The sequence below is a fragment of the Melospiza melodia genome, chromosome 16, assembly GCF_035770615.1.
Source record: "Melospiza melodia melodia isolate bMelMel2 chromosome 16, bMelMel2.pri, whole genome shotgun sequence".
In the NCBI taxonomy this organism is placed as follows: domain Eukaryota; kingdom Metazoa; phylum Chordata; class Aves; order Passeriformes; family Passerellidae; genus Melospiza; species Melospiza melodia.
In genome coordinates this window covers 12,415,000-12,430,815 of record NC_086209.1, presented here as the reverse complement: position 1 = coordinate 12,430,815, position 15,816 = coordinate 12,415,000, and the positions used below count along the sequence as shown (strand labels likewise).

General features: G+C 47.4%; 1 protein-coding gene across 2 annotated transcripts in view; it reads right to left on the bottom strand.

The window, feature by feature from the left end:
- Window positions 1–7,612, bottom strand: part of NRK (Nik related kinase) — an 87,134-nt gene extending 79,522 nt beyond the window's left edge. For both annotated transcript variants that reach the window (XM_063170661.1, XM_063170662.1), the window contains exons 1-2: window positions 7,565–7,612; window positions 3,091–3,156 (exon numbers count right to left, since the gene is read on the bottom strand). In XM_063170661.1, the coding sequence (XP_063026731.1) occupies window positions 3,091–3,156; window positions 7,565–7,606 (108 nt within the window). In that variant the 5' untranslated portion in view covers window positions 7,607–7,612. The remainder of the gene's footprint in view (window positions 1–3,090; window positions 3,157–7,564) is intronic.
- Window positions 7,613–15,816: the final 8,204 nt, after the last annotated feature.

Sequence of the window (15,816 nt, the reverse complement as noted above, 5' to 3'; positions counted from 1 at the left end):
CAGAAACTTCTCTTTCCCAAATGCATTCAGTGGAGATGGTGCAGAGACTGGACACAGCCTGACCTTCAGCTCCTCAGCACTGAGGAGACAAAGGCAGGGAAAAGTCAATACTCCCAATTCCCAACCATCAAAAAATGCAGTTTCCAACTACTTTCAGTTCTCCCTTCTGTCAGGGAGGAATGTGCTACCACCTGCCATGGCATTATTCTGAATCACCTCTTACATGGGATTGTTCTTCAGATTCCAGCACATGGAAACCAGGAATTACCCGAAAAACTCACCTGTAATTTCAAGAGATAATGAAGCCTAAGCCTCATGAATTCTGGTAATCAGATTTTTTTTTTTCACATCTAATTCACACTTTGCAGAGGTTGAAGTTGCCAGTACTGGTGTATTTATGTCCTACTGCTTCATAAGTTGTCAAAGAAAATCTGCTGGCATTTAGTCAGCTATTCTACACAAATCTTTATAACATTTCTACTCAGCTCTAGCATTGTTATGTGTACAATTCATACCTTTCCATTTCATTTTAAAAGACCCTGAACTGGAACCGGAATAATTCAGTATGAATAATATTCTCCTTCAATAAATCTGTTAAACATGGTTTTCTAAATTTAATGATGAATCCTCAAAATTTTATTTTCATTTTTATAGAGTTGCATATATTAAAATATGAATCATCTTCACGGTCAACAAAGCAATTTAGTAATCCTGAATATAATTTATTTAGCCTGAAATAAGCTTTTCTTTGATTATGTGCAAATTACTATGTGTGGTTTCTGAATGTATGGAAGAATCTAACAACTCAGGAGAATAAAAACATGCTGTAATGATATGAGTAAAGTATATGGATAACAGAGACTACTTTATAATTTAAATATTTATAATCATAAGCTTTTACTTCACAAACTGCAAAATTATTCCAGAATTCCATTTGTTCGCTCTATCAGTTGTAGCATTTTATAGATCAGAGGACAGAGTATACAAAAGTTAAAAAGTGAGTATGAGCCTCACTTCCTATGGCCAGAGCTGCAGAAGCAGTGCTCCATTGCAGCTGCCCTCCTCCTGAGAAAACTCCTTTGCTGTGGGTGCAAGGCCAGCACCAGGGAGATGCCACCAGGCACAAAACACCTGAGGGTCTGCAGGAGGATTCCAAACCCACTGAGCCTTTGGGCTGGGTGAAAATCCTCCCCAGCAGTGACAGAGCTGCCTGCTGAGTGTGCAATGTGCATTCTGCATCTGGCCAGCCTGGCTGTCACCACCAGCTCCTACAACAGCAGCTGCCACCACCATGATCCCACCAAGAGCTGCCCCATCCCCAGCACAGCCCCCACTGCCCACACTGCTGTGTGACCAAAGTTTAACCATTTGTTAACCATTTGTTTCACCTCAGCTGGGTCCCACAAGCCCCTCACCCCTCCAGGGCAGGATTCACGGGCACAAAGCTCCCCCCAGCCCTCCGAGACCCCTTCTCCCAGTGCCTCCTCATATGTTCCAGCCAGCCCTAGTGCAGAATGAGCAGAAACTGAAACCACCCCATCCCCAGAGCTGTCAGAGCCTGCTCTCTGGCATGCCTGGTGAAAAGCAGCCTTTGGGTGCAATTTTAAATTGCCACTGTCAACATTTCTTGCACAGTTTGGCAACTAACATTCTAATGAGCTACATGATGGCTCAAAACATTTTCTTTTGCAGCAGAGAAGCAAACTATGTTGCTCCTTCCTGCCTCTGCCGTGATTAAGCAGCTGATTCATACTCAACATTCATAAAAGATTACTAGATTGAAGTTTTTCTTTCCCAATATAAAATTAATCCAGACACAAAAAGAAAATCAACTATTTCACAGAACATTCAGGATGTTTGGGATCTTTTTACAGGTAAAAAACAACAGCACCCCTAAATCTCTCTTGGCTTCTAATCTGTCCATGTGAACCCCTGAGCATGTATTTTTGATTCAGTAGCATTAAAAGCAGTATATCTGGATGACAATCTCAGAAACAACAAAGACTTCACCACCACAAAGAGCTACATAAGATCCTGCTTCTGATATAAAAGTAATAATAATTTTAAAAATGGTAGCATGGAAACGAGAGACTCCCCATGATTGCACCTGTAAAGCTTCTTCTAGAACCTACAGCTTCAAAGGGAAAGTAAAATGTGATCACAGCAGATCACACCCACACCAGAGGATGGACACCAAAGTGCAGCATGCATTCAGTGCCTGGGGAAAGAAGAACAGCTCTGCATTGCTGCTCCAGGACCCTGGTGCCCTTTACCACGGAGGGAAAAATGCACAAAGAGCCTGCACACACACAGGACTTGCCAAGCAGGGCCAGCAGTGGGACCTGGGGGAGAAGCAGCACCAGACAGATTTATTCCAGCACCAGACGGATTTATCCCAGCACCTCTGCTCTTCTGAGGCACCTCCAAGGGCTCAGCATGGCCTTCTCCTTCCTCTGCCTTCCTTCTCTAAATGGGAACCTGGTTCTCTATTTAATCACAGCTATTTCCTCTTCTTAAATCACTTTTCGGGAAGGCTTCACAGTGAAAGAACACTTTCCTAGGCTTGTTGTTGTAACTAAAATAAGCTGTGCATGGTGCACAGAGTGCTGTGGCAATGTTAACTGCTGCAGTTTGTGTTTGGTGGCTCTGCTTTGACACCACAGGGACAAAGCAATGTGACAGTAATGACAGAAATCAGACTTCATTGCCTCCTGCACAGCAGGGCTCATTGACACCTTGCTGGCTGAGTTTTGAACTTCACCCAGTCCAGGCCAAATTTAACCATCATTGGTGTAAATTTCTGCCAGACACTTTTTCAATAATTGTGAAAAAGAGAAAATAAGAACAGAGCAGAGGGAAATTAGTACAAAAGATGCTTATGTGACCTCTGGCAGCCAAGAGACATGACAACAGGACAGAGGGAAAGGCCATGGAATTTCACAGGTAGTACATTTTGGATTATGCAGAAAAGAGAGCAAGACAAACCAGGCTATTACTGGAATTGTCCACTTTCTTAAATGATGCTCACTTCTGCTTTAGGTAATAGAGCTTTATCAAGAGCAGCATCCTAAATTAAAGAGGGATCCAAACCTTGTAGACTTGTCCATATGTGCCATTTCCAACAACCTGCACCAGCTCAAATATTCCCGCAGGGTCCTGCAAAAAGCAGAAGAAATAACATTATTTGGATTAGAGCAACCACTTCATAGCAGAAACTAATTGTACACCACCAAAATGAAATATCCAAGGCACATCTCCTAATATGTTACACACTAAAAGGGAAATTGCCAAATCATGGGGTAAGAAATGCATTAATATTTATGTTTTCAGTCAAGATTCACAAAACTCTGTATACAAAACAACTTGGTGAAGATTGGCAGGATGGTTCCACAGCAAATACAACAAATAAATGAAGGTGTGTGAAAAATACTAGAATTCAGCTGCAGACTCAGCTTACAGTAACTCCAGGTTCCTGAGCCTTCCCACACTGAGCTAACCTGGAGGCTGAGCTGCTGTGAAACACTTGGTATGAGCAATGCAACAAAGGAAAAACCTAAAGAGCAGAATTGAAAAAATTACACTATAAAGGACCTGAGCCCAGTTACCTTAGTGAAGGGAAATGTACCAAACCAGGCAACCTTAACTCACAGGCAGGCTGAGAACACTCAACTCTCCTGCTCTGCAAACACAACAAAGTGAATTTGACTGAGGTATTGAACTCTTGGCTTTGAACCCAAACTAGATTGCTGTTAATTTACATAAGAGATTAATGAGTCAGGTGATCAGTCCACAATTCCACATGAACCATCTTCCACCCCGGTGCTACAGCACAGCTGCTGTGACACCAACACTGCAGCAGGGCTGCAACCCCTCAGGCACAGGGAACCCTCTTGTTGCAAGGCATGGGCAGTGCTCATTCCTGAACCACTGAGTACATAAAAAAAATCTGGTGCTCAGTTAAAATTCACTTGAGGGATTTATTTAAAACCATTAAGAACTCAAGAGATCATTTCTTGGTTTCTGGCTAAGCCATTTATCACTCAGCTCATTTCTTGCCATGGTATCACTGAGAGTGATATATGCTATATAAAATATTATTAACTCCATGTGTCAGTTTTACCACATCTGTTTCAGCAATCCATCATGTCAGTTACTGCCTGTTGGTACTGCTGAGGGATGTGATACAGAAAAACATTATCTCAGAAGTACAATTGCTATGCCCCTGGTTGCAAAACATCCTTTTATTTAGAGGTATCAAACTATTCTCCACTCCACTTATATGTTAATCTTTTAACACAAGCAATTCTTTCTTCATATTGGATACAGAAATGTTTACCTTGGCAAAATCCCAGTGGAAACACACAGGCTTTATTTCTGAGCAGATTCCACCTTTATTGGCACAATTGTCATGGTAAGTGCCAAGAGCTTTCAGAGGAACACAGCCCAGACTCCCATAACTGAAAGCACGAATGAGTTCATTTGGTTTTAAGTTAAATGCGTTTTAATCTTAAACTTCCTGGACTGTCAATCTTACAAGACTTTTTCTTTTCTTAAAAAAAACAATGCACAAATCAGACCAAGATGACTTCTGACCCATGCAGGTCAGTCTGTGTCTTTTTATTACCTGTCACTTATTTTAAAACAAGGCAGTAAGCCCTCTAGACTTAAACCCCAATTCCAAAAGCCCTCAGTGAAAAGGAAATCAATGGGAACCCTCACACATGGATTTAAGGACAGGCATAAGAATGCCTACAAGACTGGATTTCACTGCAGTTTTCTTTGCTTTCTTCTCATTTCCTCATTTTATGTTTTGACTAGTCTGGATATAAAGAAATGCTTTATTCAGTGGGGCTGAAGGCAGCAAATAAACCATTGCTACTGCTAAAGCAACTGGTGGATGGCACAAAACCCCTGCACAGAGCTGTGCTGTGGGCATGGTCCAGGCAGTGAAACTCACAGCAGCTCTCCCAGGAACCCTCCCAGTAAGGGCTTCCATGCACAAAATCTACGGCACTCCATGGGAGCAAGGGCAGCACCCTAATTCACACCTGTCCTGCAGAAAGCAGCTTTGCTGAATTAACAATGCCCACAGTGCAGAGAAACCCAGGGGAGCCCAAACTGCATTTTCAACTCGGACTTTCCAGCTGCCTCTCTCACTTAACTGTGTGCTGTCTTCACTCTTCTCTAAGCTTATTTATTATGCAACTATAGTAATTTAGGTGCCTCAAAATTAGCTTCTCTCTCCTCTTTCAATAAATTTAGTTCTGATTCAGCATGCTAATAGTTTGCTTCTACAGGATTCTGACACTCCAGGAAAGACCCTAACAATTACCTAAATAAACATTAGCATTAGAGTTAATACAGTGCAAATCCCATCCTGCCCTTGCTAGCAAATTGAGCATTAGCACCTCAAGCCCTCACAGGTCTGAGTGCAGCCAAATACTTGGCCATCTCTCTTCTTTAATCAGGACACCACAGTGAACCAAGCCTTGTGAAGAGTCATAAAGGATATTAATCTGGGCTCTGCTTCTTGGATTGCCTTTGTTTGCTTGGATATCAGCACTGCATTGTTTGCTGGCATTGCTCACAACAGGCCACCTTCCTAATGGTCTTGGAGCCACATATCATTGTTGATGTAGTGCTTCCTCCCAGCTACCACCTAAGCCCACAGTCCAGCTAACCCTTCACCAGCCCAGCTGCTGGATTCCCTTTGAAAGATGCCAAAATTCTGGCCTGAACATTCATCACTCTGAGGTTAATTGCCATCACACGTTGTACATATGGTGACCACCTTGATTTCCCCCCAGTCCCCTGCAGCACACTCAGAAAGCAAAGCAAGGCTGCTGGCCAGGGGCACCCAGGCCACATCCAGCTCCTCTGCAAGGCAGAATGAAGAGCAGCAAGAACACGACCAAAATGCACTTTCCACATCCCTGCAGCTGAAGAAGATCCAGGTGTCTGAAGCACAAGTTCTTCCATGGGGCCTCTGGAGCTCAGCACAGAGTTCAGGGATGTTTAGCCTCTGACTGCCCAGGTGAACCCAGCAGTGTTAGGAATCCACAGGCTCTTTTCTTTCAGGGAAAGGGGAGAGCCCTGGTGAGCACCCATTTGGAGGGGAGCAGGGCAATCTCAGATTGAAAATGACCCCACTCACACTGTGGGAGGCTGGAGCACAGCACCAGGCAGCTCCCACTGGCCCCAGGAGCACCTCAGACACAGCAAAGACAAGGCACCTGTCTTTAAATCATTTCCACAGCTCAGCCTCACCTGCCTCCCATTTCCTACTTAGCACAAACCCCAAACTAAGGCTGCTGCTGTGCTCCAAGGGGTTTCTCCCAAAATGAGACATTTATCCCTTCCCCTGTGGAGGCTGAAACTCACAGTGCTCTCAGCTTTGGAGGCTGTGAATCAGATGGTTCTGTCACAAAGCCTGCTGTCTGCTTTGCAGAATCACTCCTTTTCAAACTCACACTATTTCCTTATTTATTTAAGGAGATGAGATTCATCTGCTAAAGCCCTAAAGAAGAACTTCCATTATTTTGCCTTGCACCTCATAGCAGAGCCAGACTAAACTTCTGCTTGCTTAGCCAGAAGCCTTTTGCCATCCTTCCTAACTTTACTGTCCCTGCTGCTTTTCCTCTTTCTGCCTCCAGTCTGGAACACCCTCCTCACCATGTGAGCATCACACAGGCTGCTCCCAGCCCTGTTTCTTTTTTCCCTGATATTTTTAGCAAGTGGCTTGCTTTGGTTTCACTGTCTGGGGATGACTGCTTCTTGCCACAACTGAACTCTTCCCTCCTCTTCTGTCGAGAGAACTCCACAGCAGCCCTGCCTGGGTCGGACGGGCGCTCAGCGCTCAGCTCCTGTGTAAAAAGGGCAAGTGGAACTCGGGGCATCACACACAGCCCTGCCTCTGCTCTGTGGATATGAAACACGGACAGCGCTGCTTTTAACGTGGCCAAAGTTTGGCTTGCATTAAAAAGATAAGAGGATAACAATAAAAATTCACAAAACTAGGTAAATGCTGACTTTTTTAGCTTGGAGAAAGGAGAGGGACATAAAACATCTCAAACTTCAATAACAACAAAAAGGCCACAAAAGCCAAACCGCCACGCATCCAGAAGCTCCTCGTTTCCCATTTGTTTTGTATTCACAGCACTCACAACATCTTTAGGGATGTCGGTAGGAATTATTCCCTATCCTGGCAGGGAAGGAGCTCCGCGGTGCAGCGCTCCGAGCCGGGCAGCGCAGCGGGACCCCCGCTCCGGCCGGGGCAGCGAAACCGGGAGAGCCTCGGGACAGCGGCCCCGGGAGAGCCTGGGGCTGCCCCCGAGCCCCCGGGCATCTCGGTGCGTGTGCGGGCACGGCAGCACCGCCCGCCGTCCCCGCTATCGCCGCCGCGGATGAGCCGCGGTGCCTGCAGCCGCCCCGCCGGGCTCGGCACACGGAGCCGCTCCGGGCAGCGCATAACGGGGCTGAGGCTCGCACACGCCGCGGAGCGGGGAGCGGGGAGCGGGAGCGGCAGCCCCGAGCCCGGGGCAGGCTCCCCCGGCGCAGTCCTTACCCGCAGCGCCGCCAGGTCGATGCCGTCCAGGCTGCGGGCCATGGCTCCGTCAGCGCTGCCGCGGGCGGCACCCGCAGCGAGCCGGGCATGCCCGGCCGGCCCAGCGCCCTCCCGGCCCGGGCGCCGCCGCCGCCGGCAACTTTAGCGGAGGGAGCAGCTCGGGGAAAAGTTTGCGAGGAAGTGACGTGCGAGCCGGGGGGTCGGGGCCACCTGCGCCGGCGGGCGGGGGCGGCCGCGCTCGGCACCCCGGGCGCGCTCCCCGCGGGCGGGAGCCGGGATCGCCCCGGCGAGCTGGGACCCGACCGGGGAGTTCCCCGCACGCACCGCCCCGGGAAGGGCCGGGCCGGCAGCGGGACCCCGCCGGCGCTGCAGCTCCCGGCGCACGGGGCGATGCACCAGCCGCTAACCAAACCCAAAAGCCCCAAAACTGCGGTGACAGCGTCCAAAGATGAGGATTTGTACACACACGGCTGAGCCACTGCCAACCCCTTCCCCTCGGCTGACGGGCGCTGCGAACGCGAGCCCAGGGAGGTGACGGCAGCGATGCTCCAGGGATGCTCCCAGGGATGCTCCCAGGGATGCTCCCAGCGATGCTCCAGGGATGCTCCCAGCGATGCTCCCGGGCTCGGCTCATCCCGCGGCCCCACGCGAACAGGGCACGGGCCGTGCCCGCGGTGCGGAGCCCGCAGCAGCCGCTCGGGCAGCCCGGCCCGCAGGCACATCGCATCCCCCGCAGCCCCTCGGAGCCGCCTGTCCCCGGGAACTGGGACCGCAGGGAGAACACGCAGTAGTGTAGCAGGCTGGAAGGACTTGCGGGTATTCTTGGGCCAAGTATCAGTGGAAACGCACATTTCTGAGATAAAGTGCTTAAACACTCTCAAGGGATGTTCCGGGCGCTGTCCCCTCGCAGAGAGCAAGCAAAGGGGCAGAAATTCTCGATTAGTACTTCCACAGTTGCAGACATAAAATCAAGACAAGTGGTTGAAGTGCCTTTGGTGCCTATTAGCACACCGGGAGGGCTGCAATGCCAGCAGCGAGGGGCAGTGTTGTAATAAAGGCGTTTGGCAATTTCCTTGAAAGGAGTGCTGATGCTTCACTCAGCTTCAGAGTATTCTTGTACAACAGCCCGCGTTGGGTACATTATTGCTAATGTGACCCTGGGTTTGAGCTCTCTGCCTGCCTTCGGGCCAGCATTTGGAGGCTCTGCTAAAGAGTTGGGGCCAATCACTGCATTAAAGTGTAAGTTTGTAAGAACTAAACGTGCAATGCAGCAGAAATCCACACACAGCAAAAACCCAGCCCCCTGCTCTCCCCTGGGCAGCATTTAGAAAATCCTGGCCCTCCTGTCACCTTTGTCAAAGTTAAGCCAGAGCTTTGCTCCCCGTTTGAGCCTTCCTGCCTTACATAAATACATCGTTAGCCTTTTTGCTTGTGTTATTTCTCACAATCCCTATTTATCTCTTCTCTCTAACCTTCAGGCTGTCCTTTGTCTCTTGCCACTTTCCACTTCCTTCCTGCCTCCCAGTGAGAACGGGTGTGAAACTCCTGACTGCTCTCTACCCAATGCCCTCCCTCCCTCCCTCTCCATCTCAGATTCTTGGCTGAAATTATTCCTGCCTGCCTTGCCCACCTCTGATGAGTGCTCAACTTGAGGATTAGTTTCCACTTGACAACACTCTACCCCAAAATGAGAAGTATTAAAGTGTTTAGAAGTACCACATGGCTTGTAGTACTTTACAGGCAGGCCTCACTGTCCCTGCTTTGTGCTTTTACCAGCACTGCCTTCCCCTGCACCCTGCTGGGAGTTCCTGTGGGTGCTCCAGCCCCACTCACACCCTGCAGGCTGAGCAGCTGTTCCCTTGCTGCTGAGGAAGGCAGAGCATCATTCCCCATCAAGGCCTTGCAGGTCCAGCAGCAGCCACAGCTGCTTCTGTCACTGACACTCACAGCAGATCTGTCGAGGCTGCAAATGCCACCAGGACAAGGGTACTTTACATGGTAGAACCAGATTTACAAGGCCTGATTTCCTCACCAGCCTGCTGACTGGTTCTACAGACACAGAAATGTGCTCCAGGTGTCCCCCCCGGCCTCGTGCCCTGCTCCTGGCACACCCTCCCCACAGCCCTGACCAAACCGAGGGGGTTTGTGCTGCTGTCACCTGTGAGCAGCCTCCCCACCTTGTCCTTCTGCAGGAAGCCCTGTGGCAGAGAAACTGCCAGGAATCAGAAATTCCATGCATTAGTGCAATTGTTAATAAACCCACATTCACCTTCCCAATAATAAAAAATGAACAGGTTCCCTTAACAATAAAATCAATTTTAAAAATTGAACAACCAAAGCATAGAAAACATAAGAGACAATTAAATGCTATCTTTACAACTTTCCTCTCCAACAGCCATATTCAAAACCCTGAAGCCAAATTCAGCAACCAGAGACCCAAACACAAAATCCTTTTAAATGTCTCTGTGCCTGCAAAGGATGTTTTGTATTAAAAGGGAAGTGCAAGAATGAAGGGGAAAGAACTTCCTTTGTTTCAGCAAAGGAAATGCCATTGTACCCCAGAAGTGCTGGGCTAATTCTGAGCTCTTCTGTCATCATCCTAACACAGATTTGGGTCCACAATAATCCTACCAAGAGTAATTGCCCCTGCCAGATGTGACACTCAGTAAAGGAAGAGAGTGTTTAAAGCTGAGGCTTAAATTGACGTGCTGGCTTGTTTCCTCCAACTTTGTTTACATTGGGTCTTAGCTACAGGTGTGAAACTGGCAGAGAAATAAACAAGATATCTCATAAGATAACAAGATTTCTGGTCTACAGGAAATAAACAGCTTCTTAAACCGGGGGCTTGGCCTGAGAAAGACAAACTGACTCTTTGCAGCATTTCTCTGTACTGTAAATTCAGAAAAATTGTCATTCAGAAAAACTCCAACACACATGAAAATGTTATTGAAATACTCAACCAGATGGTGCTCAGGGAATGGACATCCCTGCCTCTCCCTTTGCTGTGGGGACAGCCAGGCTCAGCAGCTCGTGCCACATCTGTGACTCCAGAACCAGCCTCTGCATGCATTTCCCAGCATTTTCAGGATACAAATCCAACATGAAGCTCAGAAATCCCAAAGCTCAAGTCAGGCTCCCTGCTATAGGCACAGGAGACAAATCCCTCCTCAAGCCTCTGGGTTCCCCTGCTCCCAACTCCTGGGCAGAGCCATGCCCGTGTGCCAGCCTTGCCCAGGGCTGCAGCAGCTCCCAGCACGTGCCCCAGGGCCAGACAGGATCTGCAGGATCTCCAGCCTTCCCTGGCACCGGAACACTCCCTGGGAGATGATTTTGTGGAAGGTTTTTACCTTCTGTAAGGAGCCTGTGTTATGCCCATGCCTGAGGCACTGATCAGATCGATGCTGACTCCAACACCAGCACTTTTCTCCCAGAATAAAAACACTTCACAAGATTCTCCATTACTTTTGGCTTTTATATAAACCAGAGATTTTAGACATCTCCTTAGTGCCTCTTTAGGGGACAACCCCTGTCTGGCTAAGGTTGCACATTAAAACTCTTCAAAGCCCTGTGTGCAGCCTGGATGTGTCTGGGTGCTAGCTTGGCAGCAGCCACACCAGGAGCACAATTTCATGGCCACAGAAAAGCAGAGAACATTTTTATCAGGCCACACCTTGGAGAATAACAGGATAACTTAGTGCAGCTGCTGCAAAATGTTTTTGGACTGCGAAGGGAAGGTTTGAGTTTCAGGCCATGGACATCCACTTACATTCCAATTTAGTTAAAAGAGGCAAAAAATATGAACTACCAACACAATCCAATTCATATCTCCAGCATTCCTGGGACCCATCCCTACAGTGCCTGGAAATCACAGTAAAGTGTCATTGTTTACAATGCATTGTTGGATTGTGCTCTGAATATTTCTCATGCTTTCTCCTATTTGAACTAAAGAAAATTCCCACTTCATTCCAAACACAGTAAGTCTGGGCCAGAAAATAATATTTAAACCTGGATCTGCCTTCAGATTTCCACTTTGCAGAGACTGCTGCATTAGGATCAAGAGACAGGGTTGCTATCCTGAGTAAACTGGAAATGCCAGAGCTCCAGACAAACAAACCAAAGCAGTAATTTCCCGTACAGTACTCAGAAGCACATACAGTAGTTTTCAGCTCTTTAAAAATTAAATAACTTTTTTCTGTTCCTGGCAAACATGCTAGTTCAGTTGCACAGGATATCCAAAATGAGACCAAGCAGTTTCCTTCCCAAAGGATTCCTGAGTGGACAGGCAAGCTGGAAAAAGTGCCTCTGACTGCTGTAACCCCAGCCAGGATGTCCGCCTCATTTCCCAGGGCTAAAACTTAATGTATGGGTGTCCCAAAAAACATAGACTGCTCCATATGCCACTCACTGGGGCTTTTTCAGGAGTTTATTTTCTTTCAGCGGTGCCCAGAGCAGGGACCCGTGCCAGGCTGCACACACACACAGCTGGGGGAGCTCCCTCCTCTCCCTGCGCACCGATAACCCCGACCCAGCACTTCACAGCATCGTTTCAGCTCAGCCCTTCGGGCTTTCTCAAGGAAACAAAAGCTGCCCTGGGGGTTTCCAGCTTCCCTGCAGCCCAGCACAGAGCCCTGCTCTCCCTGGAATCAGCCACACCAACCCCTCCAGGGAGAGCGGCCGTATCCTCTGCAGGGATGGAGCTTTGCACTCCTGCCTTTGCACCCTGTTCCAGCACCAGCTGAATCCCCAGCAGTGATTTTGGCCATAATAAATTAATTAAACAGATAACTGCTTCCCGGTGTGAAAGCTGTTTCTATTATTTTGTCTCTCCATTAGAATTTTTCCTACTCTGATTTTCTTTCCTTTCCTGTGTCACTGAGTGTTTCACTGTGGCTGTGCCTTGTATCAGAATACCAAGTCAGTATCTGCCTGCTGCAATGATACCAGTGCACAAAGGCTGGCTGGCAATTTAGCAAAATAAAGATAATTTATTGAAATAAATTGAACTCTCACGTTTTGTATAACTATTGTATCTTGCTGCTGTGCAGCCATCTGCCTTGGTAGAGGTTTTTCCCTTCCCTCCCATCTTCTGCAAATTTATTTCTTCATTCAAAATAAGAACACTTTGAAACACTTTGCAAGGAACAGTAGCTATATGTTACTAGGTCATCAGATCCCAATGGAGTTTATGAATACCATAATGAATTTCAGCCCAACATCTGTCTGCTCTCTGAAACAGATGCAATTATGGAAAAAAATGGCTGCTGCCTCTTCTCAGGCAGATCTCTCAGTTGAAAAACAACAACAACAAAAAAAACCAAAAAACCAAACAAACAAAAAAACCAAAAAAAACCAAAAAACAAAAACAAAAACAAAAAAAACAATCAAAAAAACCCCCCAAAAACAAAACACAAAGAAAACTGCCAATGCACAGTTTAATCACTACCACATTAAATTTGTCAGTCAAAATATCACATGGCAGACAGTCTTTTTCTGAAAGCAAGGCAAGCTGTGGTAATTCTGGCAGACAAGCAGGGCTTTTTAACTTCAGAAAATCCTGCAGGCATGGCTTTGCCAACCAAACACTAACTCTGGATGACTCAGACCACGGTTCCCTTTTATCCAAACCACTGTAGTTTGGTGGTTGGCTAAAAAGGAACTGGTATCTGAATCACCCTTAGCTGGGAGGAATTGTCAGATTAAAGTCTTGGGCATGGGGTTTTGGGGGCAGGGTGTTGGTTTGGTTTCTGTTCCCTTCTTTCCCAAAAGAAAATAAATCAAAGATCAACAACTTTAAATGTGGGGACACCTTTCTTACTCAAAAAATTATTAAAAAAAATTAACTTTATCCTATCTTTTAAACCATCTCAATGTCATGTCTCAATTTGGGCACATTCTCAGTAAATTAAACAGATTTTTTCCCCCCTGTTGCAAGCCTAACCTGTGCCTCAAAAAATTACACAATTTTAACCTTGCCTTAGCTACAAAAAAAGCCCAACTCATTGCTCAAGTCCCTCTTACACATCTGTATTTCCCAGGCCCTCTGCTTCTCCTTTTCTTAGAGGAGGGAAAAAAAAGCAAAAGAGGAACTGCAATTTATAAACTTCTATCCAGCCCTCTGGAACAAAACCTGCCCTCTGTGACCTATTAAACATCTTTGGGGAAGTCTCCTCTATTCTCGCTCCAACTTCCAAGCTGCTTTTCATCTCGGTATTTTGCCAGCTCTGACCATTTCAAACACACTTGGGTGCCCCAGTGCAGGGCCTGAGTGCTTCAAATTCTGCTCTTTTCCTCGAGGGAAATGTATCCTGTGTTTGGGAGGCTGCCTAATTTGTGTGTGTGTGTCTTCTGGATGGGAAAGGCAAAGGGAAGCTCATTTAGGCACTGAGCAGCAGCATCCCCTTCCAGCAGTAACTAATGAATAAGTCTGTGACTTTTCCTGCAGATCTGTGCCAGTCCTATCTAAACATTCTCTATCTTTGTATATTAATAACCTGCATATAACTTCCAGCCAAGTTTCATTGTGCCTGTGGCACCATGCTCAGCCTGGAAAGCTCTGTGGGGCTCTGGCAGCCTCTCTCTGCATTTTGGGCAGAGCCCTGAGTAGGTGCCCTCGCCTTGGTGCTGCTGCTGCTCAGTGCAGCTGCCAGCTGAGACTGCAAACGTTTAAAAATTAAATCAGACAAGTTGTTCAGCGGTTTGGGAAGAATGGGAAGGCTCAGTGCATCTGCCAGTCATTCACTGATATTTAGCCATGGACGTTCTGTGGGAAGGAAATGTGTTTGCACAGGTCTGAGACTGGGTGCATTCACTGTTTTGATTGATAAGTTGGAAACAGCTGCTAAATTAAACAAAAAAAAACATTGAAACAATATTCACCTCGTGCCAGGCTCGGTGCAAGCCCAGCCTGCACACAGTGGGTGAAAGCTGGGGCACAGACCCTCCTCCCTCTGCCTGGACAGTGCCCAGAGACACAAACTGTGCCAGATCTGAGGGAACACCTCAGTGCAACACTGTGGGACAGGGGCTGGTGGGATCAGCTCCATAAACAAGGAAAGACAAGGAAGGGACTTTCCCTCCAACACTGCTTTGTGAGGCTGCAGCTCCAGCCTCTTTCTAGTAATGCACAGAGCAGAAATGGAGACTTGGATTCAGTTAAAGGAAGGGACACAAAAGTTAATACTGAGGCCAAAATGGTTTAATGTGTCCACTTGGAATAGCTAAAGCTCTAACCTTATTAAAAAGAGAGGAGACTTTTATATTTTCTCCTAAGGAGAAAATAGTGGCATTGTAATCACATGAGATATAATGAGAGCCAGTAGCTGAAGCAGAAACCAAACAATAAAAACAATAACTCCCTCCCAAAACTAAAAAAGACTTCAACAAAGTAGAAACAAAGGCACCACGTGCTCCCAGACCTCCTGGTTTCCATTTCTCATGGGTCTCATGGGTCCCTTTCTGGTTTTTAGGGTGTGAAAGAGTGCTCAGACCTCCCCAAATCAGAGCTGCATTCAGCAGCCTCTCAGACAGCTCCACCAGTCCAAAGGCACTGGGGAGCCAGGTGTCCTGGCCACAGCAGCTCCTGTGCCAGCCAGGAACTGGCAGGAAACTCTCCTGTCCCCTCTGGAGAGCTGCAGGAGCCACGGCACAGCCAGGCCCTCAAATGCCACCCTACTGCACACTTGGGCTTCACTTTCCAGCAGGGAGATTTGGGGATTTAAACCAGCTTCCCTTTTCACAGCAGCTTAAGCTCTTTAAGGAGTTTAGCTCCATAAGCCAATTAAATATCTTTAAGTCCTTGAGCTCTCCTACCTTCCCCGAGCAGTTTGCATGCTTACATGGCTTTGCAGGCTGAAAGCTGATTTCTCCCAGCCAGGACCTGAGCATCTTACAGGGTCACAGGCCAAGCAATCCCAGCAGAGTCAGCAAGTCTGGAATCCCCTGCAGAACTCAGAGTGCTGCATCCTGTGGCCTCCATCCTGAGAGCAAATTCTTGCCTGTTTGGAAAGGCCAACTCCACCTTTATTCCTTTGCTTTCCAGAAGTCCCAGCTCTAGGAATGGATGGCCCATGGGCTCATAAACTTTACACACTGGGAGTGGGAGCAGAGCAGTTATTATCCTCATTACACATCCCCTGTGGAAGTGCAGGCAGACAGAACTGCTGCCATCCCCTCAGGTCCCATCCCAGTGCCTCATCTCCCCTTCCTGCCTTTTTCCTTTGGATAGTTAACACTACAAGTAGGAGAACAGTACT